The sequence below is a fragment of the Malus sylvestris genome, chromosome 4, assembly GCF_916048215.2.
Source record: "Malus sylvestris chromosome 4, drMalSylv7.2, whole genome shotgun sequence".
Taxonomy (NCBI): Eukaryota; Viridiplantae; Streptophyta; class Magnoliopsida; order Rosales; family Rosaceae; genus Malus; species Malus sylvestris.
The window spans coordinates 24,771,380-24,797,991 of NC_062263.1; the positions used below are offsets into that span (position 1 = coordinate 24,771,380).

General features: G+C 37.7%; 3 protein-coding genes across 4 annotated transcripts; all 3 read right to left on the reverse strand.

Moving 5' to 3' along the window:
* Nucleotides 1–3,474: 3,474 nt before the first annotated feature.
* On the reverse strand, nt 3,475–3,999 carry LOC126618256 (uncharacterized). The gene has a single exon (XM_050286309.1). It carries the CDS (start codon nt 3,997–3,999, stop codon nt 3,475–3,477), a length of 525 nt encoding a protein of 174 aa, XP_050142266.1.
* Nucleotides 4,000–11,130: 7,131 nt separating this feature from the next.
* Nucleotides 11,131–14,838, reverse strand: LOC126620098 (probable inactive purple acid phosphatase 28). Of its 2 annotated transcripts, XM_050288577.1 has the most exons (5): nt 14,256–14,834; nt 14,017–14,164; nt 12,465–12,883; nt 11,618–12,096; nt 11,131–11,324 (listed from the first exon to the last, which is right to left on the reverse strand). In XM_050288577.1, the coding sequence occupies exons 1-4, from the start codon at nt 14,514–14,516 to the stop codon at nt 11,632–11,634; spliced, it is 1,293 nt and encodes a 430-aa protein (XP_050144534.1). In that variant the 5' UTR covers nt 14,517–14,834; the 3' UTR covers nt 11,131–11,324; nt 11,618–11,631. The 2 variants fall into 2 exon arrangements, with proteins under 2 accessions (XP_050144534.1, XP_050144535.1); XM_050288578.1 differs by lacking the exon at nt 11,131–11,324 and having other exon boundaries at nt 11,445–12,096; nt 14,256–14,838.
* Nucleotides 14,839–18,904: 4,066 nt separating this feature from the next.
* LOC126620274 (uncharacterized) lies at nt 18,905–26,363 on the reverse strand. Its single transcript, XM_050288787.1, has 24 exons — nt 25,944–26,363; nt 25,748–25,819; nt 25,618–25,661; nt 25,431–25,542; nt 25,243–25,314; nt 25,079–25,141; nt 24,687–24,764; nt 24,488–24,580; nt 24,158–24,277; nt 23,917–23,994; nt 23,590–23,799; nt 23,454–23,501; nt 22,883–23,131; nt 22,344–22,426; nt 22,000–22,244; nt 21,717–21,785; nt 21,567–21,631; nt 21,284–21,453; nt 21,042–21,120; nt 20,286–20,541; nt 20,155–20,200; nt 19,703–19,811; nt 19,530–19,592; nt 18,905–19,249 (listed from the first exon to the last, which is right to left on the reverse strand). The coding sequence occupies exons 1-24, from the start codon at nt 26,265–26,267 to the stop codon at nt 19,160–19,162; spliced, it is 2,838 nt and encodes a 945-aa protein (XP_050144744.1). The 5' UTR covers nt 26,268–26,363; the 3' UTR covers nt 18,905–19,159.
* Nucleotides 26,364–26,612: the final 249 nt, after the last annotated feature.

Genomic DNA, 26,612 nt, shown 5'->3' on the forward strand with positions numbered 1-26,612 from the left:
AAGTTAAACATGTTCAACTCATTAACATTGATATATTATCAACAAGAGGCTATTGTCCACAACAGAGTCAAACATATCATGCTAAGGTCATGTTATCAAGTGAACAAAGCTAGAACTCATATGAAATCATACTTTTCCATTTTTCCTCATACATTTTTTTTTTTTAATTTTTAACAAGAAGAAAGACAAAAAATGCAATATTTATGCTATATGAACATGCAAGCATACATTAATGAAAACATTTGCAAAGAGAGAGCTCAGTCAATATAAACAACTTGAAGGTGGAGATAAATTGACAAGTACACCACTTTGATTCTCTTTTCTTCTCCAAACTTGTCTCACTTTTGGAACTACCGTACTCGGAACAGATATAATTCTTGCAATCCGATTAATCTCTTTCAAATAAGTCACAAATTGTTCCTTAAGATTTGCTTTTTCAAAGTTCCTTGAAACTTTTTCTTGAGAAGAATTTTTCTTTCTAAGCTTATTGCACTTAGGCTGGATGTGACCAGGAATCCCACAAAGATGACATATAGGAATGAACTTCCTAGATTGTTTGGGTTTGTTAAGATTAATTGAAGTCTTGACAGGATTTGACACATGTGCAAAGATTGTAGATGTTTCGGGAGTAAGACCTAAACATTTATCGTCACCTACTTTCAAACTAGGAATATCAGAGGCTTTGACAAATCTGGTGACAGAAGAAGAACTTGTAGTCTTTGTAGACTCGAATCCTAGACCTCCTTTGTCTCCAAAACTTTTTCCATAGCTAAGCATCTTGTCAATTTTCCCTGAACCTATGCTCAACTCCTGAACTTTTCTTCTCATCTCAACCACTTCGTCCTCAAGAGCTTTCTTATCAGACGAGAGAGTGTTAATTATGGTTTGTAGAATGTGAATCTTCTCTAACAGCGACTCTCGTAGTTTCTCTCCATTGTCCAACTGAGATTGATGCTCAACTTCAGCTTCTTTCTTTTCACTTTCAACAAATGCAAGTTTCTTCTTCAAGTTAGAGTTATCCTTCTTTACTTGCACACTGATGTCATAGAGATCAGAATATTTTCTCAAGACTTCTTCCAAGTCAGGTTCTTCAACAAATGAACCTTCTGTGTCATATCCATCAACAGTTCCTATAAACGCAATCGTATCATTCTCAGATTCCAACGTAGATGCATCCCCTGAATCACTATCGCTCCAAGTGACCTTCATTGCCCTATTCTTCTTCTCTTTTCTCTTAATAATGTTTGCACACTCAGAAGCAATGTGTCCATAGCCTTGACACTCATGGCACTAAACCTTATTGTTAGAACTCCTATGTTCCCTAGTTCTAGATGATCTAGAGGCTTTGTCATGTGAGACATCTAGAGAACGAAAGTTTTTTGAATTCGAACCTGAGTTGGTTCATTGCTCACGACCCTTGGAATTTTGAGACGTGAGAAACCTTCTAATTTGCATGGTTAATTCAACCAATTCATCTTCGGACAAGTCTTCAATTGAGCCATCACTTTCTTCTTCTTTGACAGCTTTGAGAGCAATGCTTTTCATCTTCTTGGAATCAGGAAGCTCTATCTCATACGTTTGCAGAGACCCAATCAATTGCTCAAGCTTGTAGGTGTTTAGATCTTTCGATTCCTCAATTACTGTCCTCTTAGCATGAAACCTCATAGGAAGTGATCTTAAGATCTTTTTCACAATCCTATGCTCAGGAATACTGTCACCAAGATTGTGACAGCCATTGACAATTACGCTAAGTTTAGCATAAAAGTCAAAGAAACTTTCATCATCAGACATTGTGATATTTTCAAATTTTGTGATGAGATGTTGAAGTTTGGATTCTTTAACAGTTGAGTTACCCTCATAAGTAACTTCAAGAATGTCCCAAGTTTCTTTCGCCGTTGTACACTTACTTATGTAATTGAATTGTTCAGGCGAAACGGCTGTGAATAAAGCATTCAAAGCCCTTTGGTTAAAAGTGCTAAAGCTACGCTCATCATTGCTCCATTCTTTCCTAGGCTTAAGCTTAGATATAGACACAGAGGAATCTCTTTTACCTTTGGTTTCTTCAATCGTCGGAGGTTCCCAACCTTCTTCAACAACAAGCCACACCTTGCCATCTTGTGCCCACAAAAACGATTTCATTTTAGCCTTCCACGCAGCATAGTTGTCGCCATCAAAATGTGGTGGATGAGAAACTGAACCCATAGCACGATTCATCCTAGACTACCCACGGATCTCACTAGGTATTTTTAGTGACCTGCTCTGATACCAATTGAAAGTTCTCGGATGGGTACTAGTTTAACCTAGAGGGGGTGAATAGGTTCCAATTTAAAAATTCAATTCAATTTTCAATTTAATTTTCAGTTCTCAAATTAAATCCACATTCACATCACATATCAAACTATCATACTCATATGCAATTAAAAACAATAAATAAAAAGTGCACACATGATGTAGGATTTAACGAGGCAAAACCCACCACTGGGAAAATCCTCGGGCTCCCAAGCCAGGACAAACACTAAGAGAAATAAGTACAGAAAGACTTACAAAACTCATCAACTAGACACGCATACTAGTAGGCTGTTTTGTCTCCGCGCTTTGCTACTAGATCTCTCTTCAGCCTTTGAGTTGAAGTGGCACGACACTAACGCGGCCGTCAATCACTGTCGCCTCGAACTTTGCAGGATACTAACGCGATCATGCAGAATGTTTATATGATGAAGTGTTCATTTGAAAAACAATCAATTACGAAAATCACAAGGCACATTTTCATAATTGACATTCAATTAAAAACTTAAATGAAAGCAGCATGAAAACAATTCTCTTTTAAAAACCCATGCTATTGAAACCACAAGATGGCAGCCACTGAAAAATTAATTTGAGATTAATGCACTGAAAATAATGTTATTTTCTTTAAAAGCACAAAGCTGCTGCCAATCTATCTTCCAAGAAAAACATGCATATGCGGCTCACTTAAAACAATTTCAAAGCTTCCTTATAAATCCTCAATGCACGGGAACCAATTTGAACTGATAAAATTTCATAACTAATCATCGGTTTTAGCTAAATTGACAATCCTTTTAAAACCACAAATCCTAGATACACACGGCAACAACTTTTTCTTTTTTAAAACAATGACAACCATGCAATCCATTTAGTTGGATGCAATCAGATAAGTCTTTTGAAAACATGATTTAATAATTAATATAAATGGGATAAGTCATTCTAAAAAGATAAAACACACAATGAGTAAAAGTCCTATCCCAAATACAATACCATGTGATATAGATGTAGTTGGATGCATGCATGCAAACATACCTAAGTGGATGTCTCTGAAACGCTTGCCAGTTTTGTGATAGAGAGCCAAGAGACAAACTTAGACTAAAATAATTACAACGGAAAATATGTACGAGTCTAAGATTACAGACTCAGACGTTTTGTTTAGGAATAGCCAATTTTACCCTAACATCTTGAAAATCAAATAAACCCCCCTCTCCATTGGGGTTCAAATTCAGCAATCTTTTGCTCATTTCTAGATGCAAATGTTCGGTTTGTGAGAATATGATCCTGCGATTTGCTATCAACTTCATACTCCGTGCCAAGGGAGCTGACAATGCAGTACACACCTGCAATTGCAGGAGCAGCAATTGCAACTGAAGGGCAGACACCAACACCAATAGCCGGTCGCTCAGATCTTTTGTATCCCAAGTTAAGCGTACACAAGGAATACCGAGCAAAGCAATCCAGATGGAGTAACACAACAACGACCATAATGTTTAACTGTTCATGGGGCTTGTAAGTTCCGTTCTTACAGTATATCCTTTTCAGGTGATGGTAAAGACTCATGAGAGTGAAGAGAGCATTGAGAATTTGATTGTTAATCTCATGCCACTCATTTCTCTGTGACTGCGTCGGTAGGACATGGTTTAAGATTCCTGTCATCATGAGAAAAAGGATTGCTCCGGAGACAGCAACACAAACTATCCACAAAAGGAGTGCCATATTCAGATGATTCTTGATCCATTTTCTGCAGATTTTACTCGGGGGTGCCCTATCAATCTTCTGAGCAAGAATCCCATTGAAACGTTTTTGAAAACCTTGCCTATTTGAAGAAGGTGCAGTACCTGATATTTCATCTCTTCTGTGACCTTTTGTCACTACGTAAGCCGTCCCTTTTGTGATTTCGAAAAACAAAGCACATTGTTGTCATCAGCCTCGTAACCATCTTAGTGGTACTTCACTCTCAAGTTAAGTCTTTAATCAATCTCTTCTATGCTACTACCACAGCTGGAGTCACATTGCAGCCAAAACTGAAATTCATAGAATGAATCTCTTGCATTCGGAAAGAAACTGCAATTCAGAATGCTGAACCAGACTGTACCTCGATCAGTATCTTTTACAAGTTCATGGAATCACGTTCGATATCCTAGAATTACATCAGATGTTCAATGCCAGAGTCCCAAATTATAAACATAACACAAAAAACATGCTAATCATGGAAATTTGATTAGCCCAAGAAGCTGGTCATAAACATAACACGAAAAACAAGCTAATCATTGAAAGTTGGTTACCCCAAGACGCTGATGAAGAGTTCGAAACAAACAATTGACAAAACTCAAAAAAATTCCTTCATGTAAATGAAGATTACAAACTAAAAATTCATTCGCCATGGAAGTTGAATCACTACACTAGGCAAGGCTAAAGTAGACGTCACTAGGGCGAAAACCCATGATCAAATTCATTGAAATCCAGAAGAGAGAGAATTGTTACCTATCAATTGAAAAATCTTGCTGTGGCTACTGATGATCAGAGAGGAACAGTGGAACACATAGTCTTCTGTCTTTACCAAGTCCTTCACATGTTCCGGACTTTCAATTAGCGACATATGTCATCCTAGTTCCCACCAAAAAAGAAGGATAAAAAGATCTGCAGCTTACAGACAGCTAAAAAACGGTTTAATTTAACCAAGTTCTAGAGAAGTGTTTTGACAAACCTATTACCGGTTTGAAATGTCTTTGTGCATTGCAATTATCTGATGGGAAAGTACATCGAGGGAAAATGAAGTGAAGAAAGTTTTGGATTGTTTTGCAGGGTTTAAGAAAAACAGCACAAAAACTAAGCTGCATCGGTCTAATACCACGGTCACAACTGGCCTTTTGGTACCAACGGAACGCAGGGAATGGAGTGGAATATCAGTCGATATGCTCCCGCATTGCTATCTTTTGGTACCCGAGGAGAGGAGAAGATTAGAAGGTTTGAGGTTAATTCATGGCATGTCTTACGTTTGGTATTGATTAAGTAAGATGAAACTCCGATTCTTTCGAAACCAAAATCTTAACGTTGATTTAAGATTGCTTTTGCAGAAAGCACTTCTAACGATAACCATTTTTGCTAAAAGTGATTTTAGTATTAACTGATAGAAATATTTCATGAAAACATGCTTATCCAAGATGTGCGTTTAAAATTTTCTACCGAATGTAGTTAGAAGCACTTATGGTTGTCAAAAATCACTTTTAGCCCCTATAGGACCAATCTCAAACAGGGCATTAGTGGTTGCAATAGATCGGATCCTATAATAGCAGTGACGATATATCTGAAGTTTTAGGTAGTGATGATATCTCTTAGTCAAAAAGTAGCCCACAATCCAAATGTAGCCCAGAAAGTTCATCCACAATCCAAATGAAACAAAAAAGGCATTCTTTAATTACCACAACATTCGTCTTTTGAATGTAATCACAGCATGTTATTCATTAAAACAAACAAATATTTACATGAGAAAAAGAAATGAAAACGGCGTAAATGTGCCTGACAGCTGTGAAATTCTGATGCTTTTGCCTTGTTCAAGTTTGTTTGCCGGTTGACATTACTATATTACAAACATCTTCTCACTACATAAACTACAAACATGAACATTGAGTGAACAAATACATATGGTCATTCCGTAAGGTCACAGTTGAGAGGGATACCCTCCAACCCAAATAAAACGAGTTTATCAAGACGAAAACAACAGAAAGATGTCGACAGTAATTTACTAAGACGTATAAACTTTCACGTCCCTATTCCGACGTACATCCAAAATCAACACGTGAAGTCACCAATTACATGTATATCTAACATACCCCGCCTCCGGGATATGGCAGGATATCGCAAAGCATAACTCGAGAATCGAATCTCATAGTAATTTTCCATATACTTTATGGCTGTATCTAACCTCCTCGTTAGACTACCTACGTACTCTAAAAAGGGATCAAGCTATTTGTAGTTCACCCCTCGCTATAATTCGACATATATCACAGTCCGTTCAAGCCGAAAGGCATAACATTCCTCAATCAATCATTTGGACAAGCATGAATTATTGGATTCAAGCTACATAACGAACCCACATGACAATCAAGGTTTCTATTTCATCTATCATATAAATCACTATGTTTCAACATAAAATCACAATTCATAGCATGTAATATATCAAAGAATCAACAAAGCACAATAGTATCCTCTAGTCACATTGATCAACTAATCTAATTGTATTAATAACAATCATATCCAACGACACTCCACAATCGCGTCAATTAATCAAATCCATGAATCAAAGATGCACGATATTAACGTCTAACTACGTTAATCAATCAATGAAATAACATATCATTTCATGAATTTAATTAAAGAACTCTACATAATTCCCCACTTGGATTATAAGTAATAACATGGTGAATTTCATTTATATTCACAAGGTCTAATGTGGGTATTCCCCATTCACTTGAATCTAGGGTCGGACTAACCTTATGAAAATGAGCAAGAGTAAGGATTCCAGACCACTCAACGAAATTCAACTAAAATATAATCGCCTGTCGGAATGTACCAAGTACAACTAATCATCATCGTGCAAGTAATGATCACCCAACGCGGATATACCAAGTAGGACCACATCCAAACTCTAGGTAGTGATCACCCAACTCGAATATACCAAGCATGATCACTCCTAGAATGCGTATGGTCCCCCAAAGTGGATATACCAAGCAGAACCATATGCATAGTCTAATAACGTAGGCAGTGATCACCCAATGTGGATATACCAAGCATAATCACCCCTAACAGTCCCCCAACGCGGATATACCAAGCAGGACTGTATCATATAGCTTTAGGTAATGATCACCCAATGCGGATATACCAAGCATGATCACTCCTAGAATGCGTATGGTCCCCCAATGCGGATATACCAAGCCCATAGCATAATCTCATCGTGCAGGTAGTGATCACTCATCACGGATATACCAAGCATGATCACCCCTGAAATATGTATGGTCCCCCAACGCAGATATACCAAGCAGGACCATCCATGCACCACTGCTACATGGTGCAGTAAATTCAACACACAACCTACCCACAACTCAACCCCTATGAGTTACAACTTAGTCACCTACACCATCAACTTCTCATGGCCACCAGCTAATATGTCACACAAGTATATAAATTCTACCGAATACATCTAATAGGATTCTAGGATCACATTGTCATAACATTTATCATACTTATCATTTACATTATTAAGAAGATGAATGAACACATATATATTTCACAATATGACGTCCCATACATGTTAACTGATGTATACATTAACCAAGATAACTCACTAACCAATATAGGCCCACTAAACCCTCAATTCGCAACATATTGACCAAAGATCAACTTTCCGTCTATGGTGGGTCCATAACCCTATACAAGTCTATCTGGAACATCTGCCTATGGATTTCCGATCCGTAACTTCCCAAGGATCTCATTTGTCTTCTAGAACAATATTCTAAAATTTCGGAACAATCCAACAGTTGGATCTCCGTCAATTGCTAGAATTTAGGTTGCTATCAACGTTTGGTTTTAAAAACTTAGAAATTCAATTTGGGAAGATCCGTACATCAAATTTCCAATTCATCAGTTCCTATGGTCCTCAAAAGTTATGTACCATAACATATTAAGGTTTGGTGACGATCAAACGATCAGATCGTCAATTCATATAATGATCAAGTGATGTATCGTAATGAAACTAGGTTCAAACAATCAAACCACGCCATACAAATATCAAATCTGATATAAGGACATCAATTTAGCTTAAGATAGCATCGGTGGCCCACTGGGCACGCGTCGCCGCAAGTGGCGGTTTCTGGCGAACGGAAACTTGATTTTCCGACTAACGCTAAAAATTACCAAAGTTTACAAGCAAGTAGAGTTCAACGAGAGGAACAACTTTCATACCTGGGTCGAAGTTCAATTTGGCCGAGAAACACCTCAAATCGCCCTCGAACCACCGGAAACCCTTAAATTTGGGTGTTCTTAATTCGACTCCAAAACAGTTTTGACGCCCTAACCAAAGCATGGGCTTTGTTCCTAAGGGTGAGGGGTGTCTATTGGTGGTAATGGTTGATGGAGTTAGCTTCAAGATTGATGGATCGCCACCATAGAACCTCAGTTGTCACAGCTCGTCCCAAGAAATAATTATCGTGGTTGTGAAAAGACGAATTTACCCTTGAGCGTCGGGTATGTGTTTGTATTTTGGGTTAAGAGACTGGGTCAATAAGTTTTATCCCTAACTAATTGGACCCAATTAGAGATAAAAGATTAAAGAGTTTTGATTGGTGTACATTTTGGAACCACACACACACATCCATACCCTTTCTCACTCTTCTTTCCCGTACTCTCTCTCAGACTCACTCTCTATTCCCTCTCCTCCGTACGGACAACCTTGAACCAAGCCAAATCTTCACAGATCGAGGAAGAAAATGGTACCATTGTGTTCATGAGGACCATACGAGTTCAAAGGTACTCATTTCAGGTAAGAACTCGTTCGATATCACGTTGAAAATTCAAGCTCCGAGTTGAGCACTATTTATGAACTTTTGAATGGTTATGTTTTAGGACAATCCAAGTTCACAGCGAGCTCTATGAGGTTCTCATGAAGCTCGGAGTGCTTCTTTGGCTCAGTTTTGACATCGGGATCACGAGGTTCGAAGGTGGCCGGTTTGGTAAGATTCTCCCGACGAGTTTTCGAGGGATTTGAAGCTTCCAAGAGGTATAACCTTCTTCCTCTTGTGATTTATGACATTATGGTGAAAATTTTATAAAAAATGGTGCAAAAACGAGCGAGAAAAAGGCAGTTACAGGTCTGCCCAGAATCCGGCGCCGACGACGCTGTCCGGTGTCTGGAGGTTGAAGGTGATGCCCGTGAGGCCGTGCCCTCCCCGGCGCGTGAGGACGCATGAGCCATAGAAAAATTATTTTAAAAATTTCACGATGTTCGTGAGGTTGTGTAGGTCACACTGGTATATTCAAATACCAAAATTGAGCTTTGCATGAGAAGTTATTAGATAGTTTTGTCTATGTGCTTTAAAATAACGTTTTTATTGTTAATTCGCATATAGGTGAGGCTTATCCCATGGACGAGCGTATTCAGGGGCGACTCGGGGGTTACGACCCGTCGACATATCAGTGAGTGGGCTTTTGTTTTCAGTATATACTTATATACTTGATATATTTCCCAGAAATGCATTTTTAGGAAAGTTTGCTTTGAAATAATATGTCAAATGCTTTTGTATTCTGAATATGCATTTCATGGTTGCATATATATATATATATATATATATATATATATATATATATATATATATAAATGTGGTGCTGTGAAGGCACAGGTAAGTTCAGGTAAGTTACGTTTGGTTATGTGAATCATCGATTATATGATATGTGATTGAATAATGTTGAGCTCATAAAACTGCACCTAGGGTGATTGTGATTTAGCCAGAGATATAAAGTACATGCCTGTTTATTTACGTCACCTCCCGCACTATATGCTCAAATTGGATCCAACTTAAGTGCACAATCTTGTTGTATAGACCTTATTTATGGTTCTAACTCGTAGGTGACTAGCGATTTATCGCCCGGCTATTATGAGAGAATAGAATTGAGCATAATTATATTACACCCAATCTTATCGTACAAACCCCTTTTTAGTGGTTCCGACTTATGTGCAGTATGTTGCCGTATAGGTCATTGTAGTGACTCCGGCTAGAGTAACTTTGAGCTATGAATTTAGCCGTACAGACTACCACAGGGGTTCCGGCTAACATATCATATTTCTATGAATTTATTCTTACCTGAATTGCTTACTCTGTTATATATTGGCATGACATATGTTTGAAAATGATTATGTGAAGCATGAATTGAATTGATATGATAAATATATATATATTATGTATATGCTTATATTCTGATTCTGGGAAAAATTATATATGTTTTACAGCGATGGGTTAGATATGTTGATAAAGAAACTGATTTTGTATAACATTTGTTTTTACCCACTCACGTTTTCTGTTTTGCGCCCCTCCAGGTTTTAAGTAAGCTTGCTGTTGGTGGCTTGAGGACGTCAGTAGTTCTGACCTACCTAAATAATAGTAGGACATTTCTGGTACTATATAACTAGTACTTGTCCTACTAGATTGCACCTAGACTTACTATGCTCTGATTAGGAGTATTTACGTTTGTAACTAACTCCGATCACTTCCTGTTTAGTTGTGCACTATAGTAATTTGGTTTTTTATTATTCGTATATTTCTTTTCATTATTGCTTCTGCACTGTGCACATGGCTATGTCACTCTCACGTGACGGCCAGCATGCCTTGATCTCGGTCGGGGTGTGTCATTCGTACCCACCGATGCGGTTCTTTGTGAAATCAAGCCAAATTTCTTCCATTTTGGGGTGGAATTGGTAAAGGGAACAATGGGAAATGTTTTCTAGGTGGTGAGTGGCTTCAACTCGCCGAAAAACCACCATGATAGGCATTGGAAAACATGGATGCCATCGGGTTGGGTCGCAGGTTGTTAGGGGATCTAGTTTGGGGTGGTTTTCTCTCCCTCCTTTCCCTTCCTTTCTTCCCCCTCTAATTGGCCCAATTCTCTTTTTATTTTTTTATTTTTTTATTTTTATTTTTCAAACAACTAAAACATCCCTAATTTCTTCATTTCAACTTCAATTCGCGAACTGTTTTTGCCTACGCGCTCGTAGGGTCAAACTCTATCCAATTATACTTAGCGTGACCCCATAAAGTCCACTTTTAATGATTACTGACCAAAATTCAAACTTCGTAATTAGTTTAATTAAAATCTAACTTTAATATAAATTCCCAAAAATAATATAAAATATCCTTAATACAAATACGGAGTTTGCAATAGTGAAATCTAGGAACGGAATTTCAATTAAACAGTCCTCTCCTCTCTGATGCTAAATCAAGCAGTGTACGGAAAAACTCGTGAGGGCATGTGGGCAGTTCCTCTGCTAGTGCCTGAAAATTGAGACGGGGAAGAAAAATGTCGACCTAGTTAGCAGTTCCTACTTCCTCAATACACATGCTCACTCTAAACAGTATTGCATTTGATCATCCTCTTTTCAACAGGTTTTAAACTTCCTCAACGGTTTGAAATACCAATTTTTTTAAATTACCAATAAAGAGTGTTTATTTGAATAATTACGTGTTTCCTCGATTGCAATGCAAAACCAAAATAGTTCGATCTAATTTCCATTGCAGGCCCAAAAGTAACCCTCAAAAGAAGAATTTGTTTAGTAGAAATAGGATACCTTATGAATCGGGACTATCCTGATGGTTCATGTTTCCACAAGACTTGCTCATCAATCTTGCTCAGTTTCTCGTCGTCAAGACGCTTCCATGTCTTAATCCTCTCAACGCCCATCCAGCCTTTCTTTCCCTTCCCAAGTTCTGCCAATATGACCCTTGCTCTCCTTGGCCACCTAGCGTTTCCATAACCATGGTACCCGAAGCCCCCACCATAACAAAACCAAATACCATCAAGATTCCCGCAGAAGTCATTGGTATGATCGTGTCCCATGAACACGGCTTTCACGTCTCCCATGGATACAAGGGTCTGCAAAACTCCTGAGTTCACTTTTGAACATGCCACAGCCTCCTGAAACTGGCCAACAATCTTTTTGTACCACAGCTGCCGGACCTCTGGAATTGGGATATGAAAAAATACAAGCGCTGGTGGTTTGTCCGGAGGAAAAGCCTCTGCTGAGCGATCTAGATATCCAATGTGGCCCTGTTAGTGTGTTTCTTGCAACATGTTAATGAAATCTAAATCTAAAGAAACCTCCCTTGTGGGGAAAGGACGCACATGATGAGCAAATCATACAAAATACAGGATGAACAACTTGATGCAGGTATGGAATTGCAATTTTGCAAACAAGAGTGGGGGGTGTTAATGTTTTTTGAAAACATAGGGAACACATTTCCACTAAATACAGAAATGAATATGTGAATTTTAATGAAAATGTCACTTTACCAAGCAAGTACGAAAAAGTTTCTCAATTCAATTCATAATCATCAGAACAATTAGAAACCAATCAGAACAAATGAAACAAAATGCAGCAGCATTGTTCTTATGCGTTGCATTTGTTGAAAGTATACCTGAAATCCCTGAGAAATGTCACGAAGCCAATGGAGTTGAGATTCCTTAATCCAACCATAAGTTTGAACTCCTTCAACAGTTTCCCTGTCTCCACTGTCAAGAAAGAAAAGATTGAGGATGCTTGTGTTTGCCAAATAGGATCCCGGGGCACCATATACTCTCAGATCATAATTGCCAAATCCATCAATGTTTTTCGTGCTTCCTCCTTTAGAGAGATCCTCAGCTAATGGATTAACTTGTGAAACTGAATAATCCATAAGTGAGATAAAAGACATCAGTTCCTCACGTGTCATCGTAGATTCTTGGTCGTGGTTTCCTAAAACTGCTGCCCATGGAACTCCTGAATCAATGGCAGGACCAAATGCTCTAAGCATGGATTCAGCAGCATCAACAGAGCTTGACCCGAATATATTATCTCCTGTTTGCAAGAACCAAGTCAAAACCAATACTTGTGTGTGCATCTGTAAGTTGAAAGTTGGACCATAACACATTGTAAACTATAAGTACAGTTGGCTTTCTTTTCAGATAATTTGTGCCAACATTCACTTAGGAACACTTGCATAACTGAGGAATTAAGTTTACCGGATTATGGCTTCATTGGATGCATGAATTGGGTGGGTTCAAAATGGTTACCGTACCAAAATCCTTGTACCAATTGCCATACCAAACTTTTGGTATGACAAAATCTAGTATCATTGACATACCAAATTTCGGTTTGTCAGAAAATCCGGTTGGCGTGTATGGTAATGGTGTTGTACCAATTTGCTATAGGATTATTTTCTTGTTCAGGCCCAAAACGATTTTTGCTTTATACAACCAAGATTCATCATTATTTCACACACATTTAGCGAGTCAAACCATACATCAAGGATTAAAGATATTAGGGTTACAAACCAAACCAAATCAAATAGAAGTCGAAGACTTCAAGTTGCAAACTAAATGAAATATATTAAAGATAAATGTTAGTAATTAGTATTATATTGCAATTCCCTATATATATATATATATATATATATATATATATTCGGTAGGATTTGGATACCAATACCATACCAAATATCTTTGATTCAATAAAATTACCGTTTGGCATACAAAATGGCACAAAATCGGTATGGTAATAGTATGGTACGGTAGAATGGCAAAAAATTCCACTCCTAAATTAACTAAGACCACATTTAACTTTTTGCCACCTCGTAAATGTGCTGCATGAAGAACTTAGGCCTTGGTATAGAAGGTAAAAAAATATGAAGGTCCAGAGGCAAGAGTTGCACCTAATATATAACCTAGAGATAATCAACAAGTTTTAGTTTTAAGCATTCATCCTTGTGGACTTTGATATGACTGTTTTTCTTGGTTTAGATGTTTAATTAAGCTTTGATAACCAATTAAGTTGGTTTAGCATCCTAATCAAATTATAATGGAACAAAATCCACAAAAACAAAAAGAAAATATATACCTAAAAACTCAGACAGCAAACCAAAACAAAAACAAAAACAAAACAAAACAAAAAATCATAAAACATTTTTATGTCGGAGAAACAAAAAAATGTACCTGTAAAAGCAATGAAATGAGGCTTCTCAACTTCAATCATCTTCCTCAGGAAGTGGGAGGTGTTGAGATCAGAACACCAGTCAAACTCGGAGTCCAACACATCTCGGCAGCGAGTCAACCTTCCATTCCCGTAATGCATATCAGCCACCTTAATTAACGAAAACCCCATTAAAATCCTAATCATTTAGTTAATCTTATAGATCATACAGTAAAAGCATAAGAAGACGATGAGTAATTACCTGAAGGATTTTGAAGGTTCCGTCGGACCGGAAACGAAGGGGAAGATCTGGGCTGGTTTTTTTTACTCTGACAGGCCGATGGCCGATTAGCAAATTGTGAGAGATTTGGGTGTGAAAAAAGTAGATGACTGAGCAGAGGAAAGACAAATACAGGACCGAGTGTTTCCAGTTTGCTGCCGAGGACGACGATTCCACTGAAGAGTCAACATCTTCGGACAGCGTCTGGTATTTCCAGTTTGCTGCCGAGGACGGCGATTCCATTGAAAAGTCAACGTCTTCGGACAGCGTCGGGTGTTTCCAGTTTGCTGCCGAGGACGAGGATTCCACTGAAGAGCCAACGTCTTCGGACAGCGTCGGATTTGCGGGCTGTGGGATGCCGACGAGTAAGGCACGGGTGGCCGGCTTAGTGGCTTTCAGGGGCTGAGTGGATGGGGGTGGTGGGTGGTGGGTGGTGGGTGGCTGGGGACTGGGGACTGGGGAGTTTTGTAACAACAGACCCGCAGCCACCTAAAATAGCCTCTTTGAAACAACTAACAAGTTAACAACAGGAAAGTTTTTAACTTGTTTGGTATTTCTAACAAAATTTTGAGCCATTGTGAACAATAAATTGTCAGTTTTATTTGACAAAATTCGTTTGTCTCGGCGGTTAAGAACAACAGAAATAAAATGAATTCTGACATTTTACAACGATTAGCCTCTTGCCACACGCTTCAATTTTATTTGAAAAAAATTATTTGTCTCGGCTAGTTAAGAACAACAAAAACAAACTAAATATCTTGACATTTTACAATAATTAGTCTTTTACTACATGCATACGCGTTTAACAATTAACTTTTTTATATTAGATTATGCCTTTTAAAATTTTTAATTAAATAACTAATTTATAATTTTATTAAAAAGTCATTTAAAAAAATAAATGAAGCATAACCATGAAACCACCACTAACGTTGGAGTTTTTTGTTTTTGTTATTTTTTTTTCTAAAGTTGTAAATTTTAAATTTATTCAAAATTAAAATTTGATAAATTACCTTAACTCTTTCTGGATAGGTTACGTTTTCATATCAGATTGGTTCTCTGAGAAGATTAATATTGGCAATAGATAGGCGTATTAATAGAATTTTCTTTGTCAACTAAAAGATGGTGAAAGACTATTTAACAAAAGAAAACTTCTGCTATTTTTTGTTTAAACCTCACCCATAAATGATTTTAATAGCTCTAATATTAAAAAGAATATATATATATATATACACACACACACACACATTTTAACATCTTTATATTGTTTACTTATTATTTTACTTTTCAGCTTAAATATTCTACAAACAGACACTTATTGCTCCATAAATTGTACATCCGCTTCCAAATACATTATAAAAATTTCCTTAATACTCACAAAATACATTTTTTAAGAAAAAAAAAACATGGATTAACACTCATGGTTTTCAGTTGGTTTTGTAAATTCGTACATAAATCACCGTTCAATCTATTTATTTTCACCTTCGTCCTCACTGTGAAGTTTTGCAAATTAAGCTGAGACTTTCCGTTGAAATTCTTTGAGTGTCGAACCCCATTTGACAATGTTCTAGGACTCACTACTATGTTTTTCACTAATTGTTTTAGTTTTCGGCTTAAATATTCTACTAGAATGCATTTGTTGCTCAATAAACTGTAAAGAGTAAATTACATAGTAGCCCCTCAGGTTTGAGGTCTATTGCAATCTTATACAACATCTTTAAAACATTTCATTTTCATACCTCAAGTACTATTTTATTTCAATTTCATACAACCGTTACATTTTCCATCCATGGATCTGTTAAATGCTGACGTGGCTGCCATATATATGCCACGTGGCAAATAAAATAATTTTTTAATTTTTTTTTTTAAAACCTGAATTTTCTCAACCAAAAAAAAAAAAAACAATCCACATCTGCAACCAGCGATCAGAAGGAGGAAAAGAATGAGGAAAAGGAAGAAAAGAAAAAAAAATTTGTCCCTCCCCAGCGACAAGAAGAAGAAGAAGAAGAACCCCTTCTCGTCCCCCCTGCGCCCAGCGGCCCTCCCTCCACCCCGACCCCAGCTCCCTTCCTCCTGTCCCGTCCCCCCCCCCCCCCCCGCGCCCAGCGACCCTCCCCCCACCCCGACCCAACTCCCTCCCCCCCTCCCGTCCCCCCCCCCCCAACCGACCCTCCCCCCACCCCGACCCAGCTCATTTCCTCCCTCTTCTTCTTCTTCTTCTTCCCTCCGCGCCCAGCTCCCTTCCTCCCTCTTCTTCTTCTTCTTGCAGATCTGGGTTTTTTTTTTTTTTTTTTTTTGATTTTCTTCCTCCGACGACCCTCCTCCCGTCCCCCCCTGCCCCCACCCCGACCCAGCTCCCTTCCTCCCTCTTCTTCTTCTTCTTCTTCTTCTTATTCTTCCCCCCGCGCCCAGCTCCCTTCCTCCCTCTTCTTCTTCTTGCAGATCTGGGTTTCTTTTTTTTTTTCTTTTTTTTTTCTTCCTCCGACGACCCTCCTCCCGTCCCCCCCCCCCCCGCCCCCCACCTCGACCCAGCTCCCTTCCTCCCTCTTCTCCTTCTTCTTCTTCTTCTTGCAAATCTGGGTTTCTTTTTTTTTTTTTTTTTTCTTCCTCCGACGACCCTCCTCCCGTCACCCCCCCCCCCCCCCCGCACCCAGCAACCCTCCCCACCCCCGATCTCCTCTTCCTCTTCTTCTTCTTGCAGTGGGTTTCAATTTTTTTTTTTTTTTTTTGGTTGAGAAAATTCAGGTTTTAAAAAAAAATAAAAAATTATTTTATTTGCCACGTGGCAGACATTTGGCAACCACGTGGTATATATGTGGCAGCCACGTCAGCATTTAACAGATCCATGGATGGAAAATGTAACGGTTGGTATGAAATTGAAATAAAATAGTACTTGAGGTATGAAAGTGAAATGTTTTAAAGATGTTGTATAAGATTGCAATAGACCTCAAACCTGAGGGGCTACTATGTAATTTACCCAACTGTAAAATTGCTTCCAAATTCCTTAAAAAGTTTAATTTAATACTCAGGAAAAATATTTTGCGAAGATAAAAAAAATTTGTCAAAAAAACATGGGTATTAGTCGGGCTCGACGCACCAAAATGAGATGGACTCAGCTCGTGCAAAACGAGGCAAACCATGATACACAAAACAAGACAGGCTCTACTCACAGAAAACGATGTGGGCTTCTAGCATAGAAATGCTTGTGCACGGAAAACGAGGCAGGATACGTTGCACAAATCCAGACTCGCCCAGCACATGGAAAACAAGGTTGGCTTCGTGCACGCCAAAATGACGCGATCTCCATGGACACAAAAATGGGCAGGCTTCTGACATGCAAAATGATGTGGATAGCTCATATGCATAACAAGGCAAACCCAGGCACACAAGACGAGGCAGGCTTCGCGAACGCAAAACGAGGTGAACTCCCTGCGCTAAAAAAAAGAGTCAGGCTCCACACACCAAAAAATATATTATTGAAGAACATGAATATGATAGTTTGTTGTAGTGGTAAGAAAAATTAACAAAAATATTAAAAAAATGATTCAAATTCTTAGGGTGTTCACACATGACTTTTTGGTTGCCACAATGTCACCGATCGTCATTGTCTCGCTAGTCAACGGAGACTTGCGCTAAAAGATAGGAGGTTGCATATGAACAACTTAACGTGACTTTCTGCCACCCTAAAGAATTTGAATCATTTTTGTTTTATTTTTGTTTTATTTTTCTTGCCACTACAACAAACTATCGTATTCATACTCTTCAAAATATACTTTTCCATGCAAAATCTATTATAATATATATATATATATATATATATATATATATATGAATAGTTTGGTCTCTGGTGTATAGTTTCTCATATATTTTGTTTACTTCTACTTGTATATGCCACGCTTGACTTTCTGACACCCCAAATAATTTGAATAATTTTTGTTTTTTTTTCTCTTACCACTACAACAAACTATCGTATTTACTCTTCAAAATATATTTTTCCATGCAAAATCTATTATTATTATTATATATATATACACAGACGCAAGCCCTTTAGGCAAAGGGATCCTCATTTTTTTTTATTAAAATGAGGATTAGTTGTGGGGTCCACATTACATCAAACTTTAACGATCCAAACCGACTATTTTTCAAGTTGCACCTTATGGATTATCTTTGCAAAATATTAGTCAAACCAGAAATGTTTAAGACATCTAATTGGATTCAAATAAATTAACGAATACTTTGTTATATAAAAAATAATAAAATTTTATCTTGATAATTATATAGGCAAATGGTTTCTGATTAAATTGAATTTTTGCAAGGACGATCTATGAATCGAGGTTCGAATCCTTGAAATTCGATGTTGAGTAAGCCCCACACTAAATCCCCATTTTAAAAAAAAATGGAGATCAAAGGGCATGTGTGTGTGTGTGTGTGTGTGTGTAGTTTGGTCTCTGGTGTATAGTTTCTCATATATTTTGTTTGCTTTTACTTGTATATTGGATTAAAACTCATTGTTTCCAAACAATTTGTGCATAATTTCAAAATTGCCCTTCTCTCGTTAGGGATTCAAAAGAAAAAAAACAAATTCACAACAAAATAAAAAATACAAAAAACCACCCACCAAGCGAGACTATAAGTGGTTAGCAAGTTTATTATGTTCTAAAATATATTTTCATAAAAAAACAATAACAAATAAAAAGGACTAATTGCCAGACGCCAGTTGACATTGCAATATTATTACAAACATCTTCTCACTACATTAACTACAAACATGAACAGTGAACATATACAAATGGTGATTCCATAAGGTCACAGCTGAAAGGGTACCCTCCAACCCCAATAAAACGAGTTTATCAAGACGAAAACAACAGAGATACATCTACAGTAATTTACTAAGGCGTATAAACGGTCCTCTCTAATGCTAAATCAAGCAGCGTCCGGAAAAACTCGTGAGGGTACAAGGGAGGTTCCTCGGCTAGCGCCTGAAAATTGAAACGGACAAGAAAAATGTCGACCTAGTTAGCAGTTCCTCCTTCCTCAATACACATCCTCACTCTAAACAGTATTGCATTTAATCATCCTCTTTTCAACAGGTTTTAAACTCCCTCAATAAGTTTGAAATACCAATTTTTTTCGAATGTGTGTTTCCTCTAATGGAATGCAAAACCAAAATAGTTCGATTTAGTTTCTGTTGCAGGCTCAGAAGAATATTATCGATGCAAAGTAACCCTCGAAAGAAAATTTTTAGTAGAAATAGAGTACCTGATGAATCAGGACGGTAGAAGGCGTCATTCCAGGCACTGTGTTGACCTCTATCATCAAGACCTTCGGAAAGAAATTGACAACAGAATGAAAATGAGTTAGCAAATAACATGCGCACAATTCTTGCAGAGTACTCCAAACTCGATCAGTTAAGCAGAGAACGAACATCATACCTCTCCACTGTCCACGTTGACAAATGCATCAATCCGTGAAAATCCTTCTAATTCAAGACTATTTGCAATTATTTCGATATGTTTTTTACATTTCTGCAAGGCCTCGTTGCTGATTTAAGAGGGGAGAAAGAAATTAGACTAATGATTCGAACATGCAAAGCTCAAAAAGGAAAATAGCTTTTTAACTCAAACACGAGAGAGGATCATACAATATGAACGGAATAAGCAACGTAGTGTGGAAGTTGCATTTTAAATGAAATCAGTCAGTTTAGAATAACATGTCCGATAATGACACTGGAACATCTGGCGTATGAGAAAAAGTTTTACTGCCTATGTATGGACCTATTTAACGGCAGTTTCTACACATCTTTGACTCGAATAACAGAATGCAGAACAGAGAACGAAGAGCTCCACTAACAACAGTGACAGGAGGATAAAGGTTCTGGACAAACCTAATAATAGATGATGGAGGTGGAGTCAGATTGATGCCAGTCCCACCTGCCATATGCAAGCAACTTATCATTAATAACATGTAAGCAGGAAATTAACGAAGGGGCAAAGAAAAAAATCAACAAAAGATTACCTTGGAATTTCTCCTCGAGTGTTAAAATGTCACCACTCTCCCTGACCGTGATGCTAGGAGTCAGCGAGCGCATAGATCCTTGTGTTCCAACAACTCCGACAGTTATTTCAACCCATCTACTCTCTCCGCTCCACAAGATCTGATGCCCCTTTTCATTTCTAGATTTTGATGAAACAATTATATTATCGGTCTCGATAAAAGGCTCGAAGATTAAGAGCTCTGGAGGGGGGTTTGGCATCTCAATTGTTCCATGCGCCTACATCAGAAACCAAGATCAAACTCAAAGGTAGTTTCTATAAAATGGCTAAATAAAATTAGAAGAAGCAATATATATATATTAAACATAATTCGTATCTCTCCAACTAGTATCACCTACTAATCCTAGGTAAAGATGTTAACTTCCATGACAATACACACTTAGTGAAGAAGAGTGACAAGGCTTGTGAATACTTGGAGGAAGCCAGAGAATGGAAAGACTTGAATTAGCATGGATCTCAATCACTTAAAGGCAGTGAAGCCAAATGTTGTACGGCCTAAAGGACAAGCTACATTCTACTTTCTCGTGGTTATTGATAATAGTCGCAGAAAACACAGAGCAATATTTTTAGTGACAAATAATATAAATGAACATTTGTAACAAATATATCTGAAATGAAACTCTATAAACGAACATTTGTAACAAATATATCTGAAATGAAACTCCAGAAAGAGATAAGAAGCCATCCTGAGAAGATCTACAATTAAACCATTTTATACCTTAGAGAAACTATTAGGAGGAATCCGGTGAAGACAGTCTTCCAATGCTTTTACATACACTAAAAGGTCATCGGCGCAGCTGCATGCAAAAATAAATTTGACCCGAAAGAGTACATCATAACTCCATTGCAGGACAAGGCAATTATGGTATTGAGTGCATAAAGAGCTTACCAGTCTATTCACTACCATTGAACAAAACATAATAAAAAAAAAAAGGAAAAAGTAAACAAGCATAAACCTACCATAACCTTCCAACCCCCGTTGAGCATCCATCTCTTGCAGGTTTAACACATAATGTTTCACAGTGAAGCTTTGAGGTCAATTCATGCCATAGATTTGGTATTGATGAACTAATGAGATCTTCTTTTCTCCTCAAATCTTTGTTGATAGTAAGAACTCCCAAATCCGACAGCTGTTCATTATAAGAGATCAGAATGCTTTGTTAAGTAGCAAAATATATGGATCATACAAACACAAACTATCAAAAAAGCCCAATTCATCTTCTTGGACATTTAATTAGCATACATGATTAAGAGCAAGGGACGTTGCAAGTTTGTCCATACAAATCTTTGATGCCATCACCCCAGGACCTTCAATTTAAAGATTAAAAGGATGCTTAACAACAACAAAAAAGACAACTATGTCCTCCTCAACCGAGTGTGGATTAGAATGAACCTGTATGTGGAATCCCTTCAACCTCCAACAAAGACTGAAGTGTGCCATCTTCACCAATGCCTCCATGCACTGTAAATAACATTAGATAAACCTCATAAGTATTTCTGAATCTTCTGATCTCTAAGCACAGTTGCATAGAGCCGAGTCACAGTCTAATAAGTTGTTCTTGATTCTCACCAATTCTTCTCATAGATATGGTAATTATGTTATACTGTACTGATATAATGGGGAGAATCAAATATCATCATTCTACCACTAGCAGATAATGGTTGGCAAAGAAAACCTGAAAGAAAAACTGTAGCCTGAACTTCCTTGGCTAGCTTGATCCACTGTTCAACCGATAATTTTACGGGCAGTTCGTCAGTGATATCAAACCCCGTAAACCAAGAATGTTTCTTCAAGCCTTCTGTAAGATCGTGAACAACTCTGTCCCTTAAGTGAGATGTATGAGCAACTCGGTCTGGTTCAATTGCCTCTACGCATGCATCAAGAACTTCCTCTATGGTGTGTCTCAGAACAAGAGAGTAACTGTTCACAAAGAAACCTAATTAAATCCTATGAAAGCAGTGTTTAGGGGACTTGTACTTCGAATAAATGAGAAAACTTTCAAGAGAGGGAGAGACTTACGGTAAAGACCAAACGGTTCTGGAACTCAAATCAACCTTGTTTTTGACAATTGTGGGGGCAAGCAAACATGGAATCACTTCAAGCTGTAGGCAACAAGATTGCTAATTTTAGACAAAATCATACTGTCATGCACTTGATTAATTAAATAATACTTTCAATGAAAATACACTTATCTACAGAGTGAATTAGTTCCAAATCATTAAGTACTGAAGATAGTCTCAAGAACTTCGTAAGAAGCTGCTAAAACTCTTCAAACACAGACTCAAAGATTTGATAAAATGTTCCTCTTCTAAATGAAAACAAATGGCAAATGTTATAAGTTTTGAATGAGTGTAAAAGCTAGTTGACTCATGCTAATACATTCAGCAGTTTAATTCCAAAATAGGATTTCTATCCAAATCCTCCTCCATACTTCTATGTATTGTCGTGAAAATTCAATCAGTGTCCCCATTCTAAACATTTCAAACCGCAACTTCAGCATATCAAACCATTACGCATATTGTAAACTAAAAAAATCAGTCCATGAATTGGATGCTTACATCGTCAAAAGCTTGCAAATTAAGCCAAACGTTTGTTCCGCTGATAAGAGATACCTGTCTCTCTGACGAGTCTCCTCCAAAAATAACAAAAACTTTGCGCTTACCCTTGCAAACTGGTTCACTACGCAGTGAAGTTTTTGATCTTCTAGGAACATGATCTGATGCACTACAAAATGGTGCAAGGTTTGGATACCGCATACAAGCACGCCGGATTATGCTCCGGAGAATATTTGAATGAGAAAATCCAACCTGGATCCAAAATGGGGTTTTCAGGCAAGGTCGTGGCACCAAAAGGATTATCGTAACAAGTACTGAGTGAATGGAAAAAATGAATGGTGTGTGGGCTGGGGAGTATCATGCATAACAAGCTTTTCATGATTTGCACGCCATGTATTGCCTATACTCTAAAAATCATTCTTAAAGGAATGTTTAACAGTTTCATAACAAATGCTATTGTAGTGATTAATATAAAATATTAAAATATTATGATCCCGAACAACAACAATCAGTTACATGGTCACACCATAAAGAAGCTAAAATGACTCCCATTACAAGACAATTAAAAACAGACCTTCGAGGCTTGCTGAAATAAAAAGCTGGTCTGCTCCATCCCACTAATCTGATGAATCAACAAAGAGAGTATCAAAAGATAAGAAGGATCAACACCTGGAATGTAAATCATTGAGATTATAAGACACCACTCCTACCAGATTAATGTCAGTATAGAATATTGTACCCATCTCAGTCCTTCCGAATTTGCTATCTGACAATGTTGGTACATGAATAGAATTAGGGAGAAACCATCCATCAATACGAGCAAAGTCACGAAGACCAAGCTTTCTGAATAACTGAGATGCTCCTTCTCGAATACTTTCGATAACACCAATCGGAAAACGAGGTGGGGTATGATAAGCAACCTGTTTGGCAATTTATATACTAAAAATCAGAAAGATGAACTAGCAGTCTAACACATATCGTGTGATTCTGTAAGGTCTAGAGGTCTGACACATATCGTGTAATTCTGTAAGGTCTACCTGTTGTGTTGGAAGATATTTCCTCCTGTAGTTGAAAATTGCATCCTTATCAACACTGTCATGGAATTGAAGTTCTACCTGGTCATTTTATAGACTATTATTAATCCAAATATTCATCGTACAGTGGTCCCTATTGCATCAGTAGTATACCTACATCCTCTCGACACGGTGAGGATGATATTTCAACCAATTAATTCCAATACAATGAAATGAAGCAAATGCAGTCATGGCCCATTCATACCTCGCTTGGTAGTAATACAACAGGATGGGAATCTAATCCAGACCCCACATCAAGAACAATTGCTGTAAACTCACTCCCTCCTTCAAGAAATATTTCTACAAGGACTTTGGAGTCAATTCCCTATCATACATAAAAAGAGCACAAGTTTCATGAGAAATGCTTTTTACTAAAACCTTGTTCTTGCAAAAACTAATATCAAGATATTGCACCTTCTTTTTCATAAAAACTCATATTCACATAAACCCGGTCCAACTTCATGCACGCTACTTAAATTTTCTTGAAATATTTACAAGAGTTCAAAAAGGACAAAAAAGAAACAACGAAAACTACCTCTGTAATAATTGCATTAGCCTTGCTAAAAGTATCAGCCACACCATATGCAACCGTAACACCAATGCTTGATCCCGCTCGTGCTGGTTTTACCTGAAACAAAATAATAAAGACCTTATATCTTATAACCTGACCAAATATAAAGTATCGCACTAAAAAATGGGTTCATTTACATTACAACACTAGATATGTGTCTTACCACAACTTTCCCTGACTCAACATCCAGTTGATTTCTTGCAAACCATTTTGACAGTTCAGATTCATCTGCTTCACTTCCCTACAGGTCATTAAAGTCAGAGAAACTGAAGGAGCAAGTACATCCAATGCCAAAATTCACAAAAATGTAAATATCCGAGTTAAAGTCCTCAAAAACCAATATCAATACTAAAAATCAGTGACAGAAACAAACATCAAAACTTCAACTAACGATGTCATCATGCATGGACACAAGTTGTGCAACTTACAGAAGACTACCCGGTCTAGGTTGTTGGAAATGTTATGACTTAGTCACGTACCACTGTACAGATGCTAATCCTAGTGTCTCTAGAAAAAGCACACCTATCTATATAAAGAAAATTTTAGCTAAAGTACCTGTACTAAACAACTTGGTACTGTTATAAATCCTTGTTTGCTGAGCTCCAACGAAGCATTGTACTGCGATAACTCAAAATCACACAGATATTGTCATCTTCTTTCTTTTTTCTTACATATGTATATTTATTGAAATAAAATCACTGTCGATTGTCATCTGATACCTTATCGAATGCTTGGCAACATTCACCTGATCCCGTGCCAACAAATGGAACGTTATACTTTTCCAGCAGCTCCTGCAACATCGTGTGTTCAAATATTAAATTCCAAAGGAAGAAACAGAAAATAAATGCACCGTTATGTGTATATCTTGAAAACTTGCAATGGTAGTAAAGGTTATGCTATAGTACACCTGAATGCCACCGTCTTCACCAAATTGACCGTGTATGACTGGGAACACTATGTCCACAGAGCCAGCTAGATGTTCAGCGAAGTCAGACAAAGACCGGAAACCTTGGGCAAGGCTACAGAAACAAATACTTGGGCAGATCAGCATACAAGGTCACCTAATTCCAAACTTCAAATACACAAGATTTTACCTTTCGAGTTTAAAATCAAAATCCGCGGGAGTGTTTGAGTAAACCTATATAAATGTGCAAAATTAACAAACTTTAGAAGATCAAGTTACGAAATTTTCGAATCAATTAATGCATTTTTACATAAACGAACCTGAGCAGGGGATATTGCAAATGCATTGAGGCCAGCGTCAAGGTAATAGCAATTCACATGTATATCACCTCCCTGTTTCAAATTCAAAGAAAGCAATTTTCTCACTCACTATCTACTACACTATTTTCTCAGCATCCAAACAGAACCTAAAGAAAATCACAGCCAGCTCTACACTTTATAGTGAAGAAACTCTTACCTGAATGTGATCGAGAACTGATCGAGCCGAGTTGAGAGAAATCCCACGCTCCGCCGAGGGACCTCCGCAAACGACGCCAACTCTCAGAACGCTACCTTTCTCCTTCTCTTTCACCTCCTCTCCCCTCTCAATAACTCCACCGCCCACCGCCTCCGCAGTGGCGCGTGGAACTCCGACGCCGCGCCACCGCGTCATCGACGAAGCACAGCTTCTCTTCAACCGCAAGAAATTGAAGTTCTGGGTGTACAGCAGCGAGCTCCGAACAGCGTCGGTTTGCTCGGCGCGAACTGAAACAAGGCTGGAACCAAATGCGATCGTCGCCATCGGGAAATGATAGTCGAGTCGGAAGCGGTAGTGAGTGAGTGAGTGAGTGAGCACAGCCAAATTTTGGAGGGAGCAAGCGCTGCTTGTTGGCGGTTGGTGTTGTCGTTTGTCTTTGTAAATTGATTTTAATTTCTGCAAATTAAAAAAATAAAAAATAAACATAAATATGTAATTCTGCTCACTAATTTTGATTTGATAAAGGTCTTTTGGATTAATTTTGAAAACAGTTTTGTCTTATTATTTTTTTGAGTAAACTGCTAATTTAATTTCTAAATTATTATTTTAATGAAAATTAGAACGAAAACTAACAAAAAAAATTTTAAAACTTTGAATTTTAACAAAAAA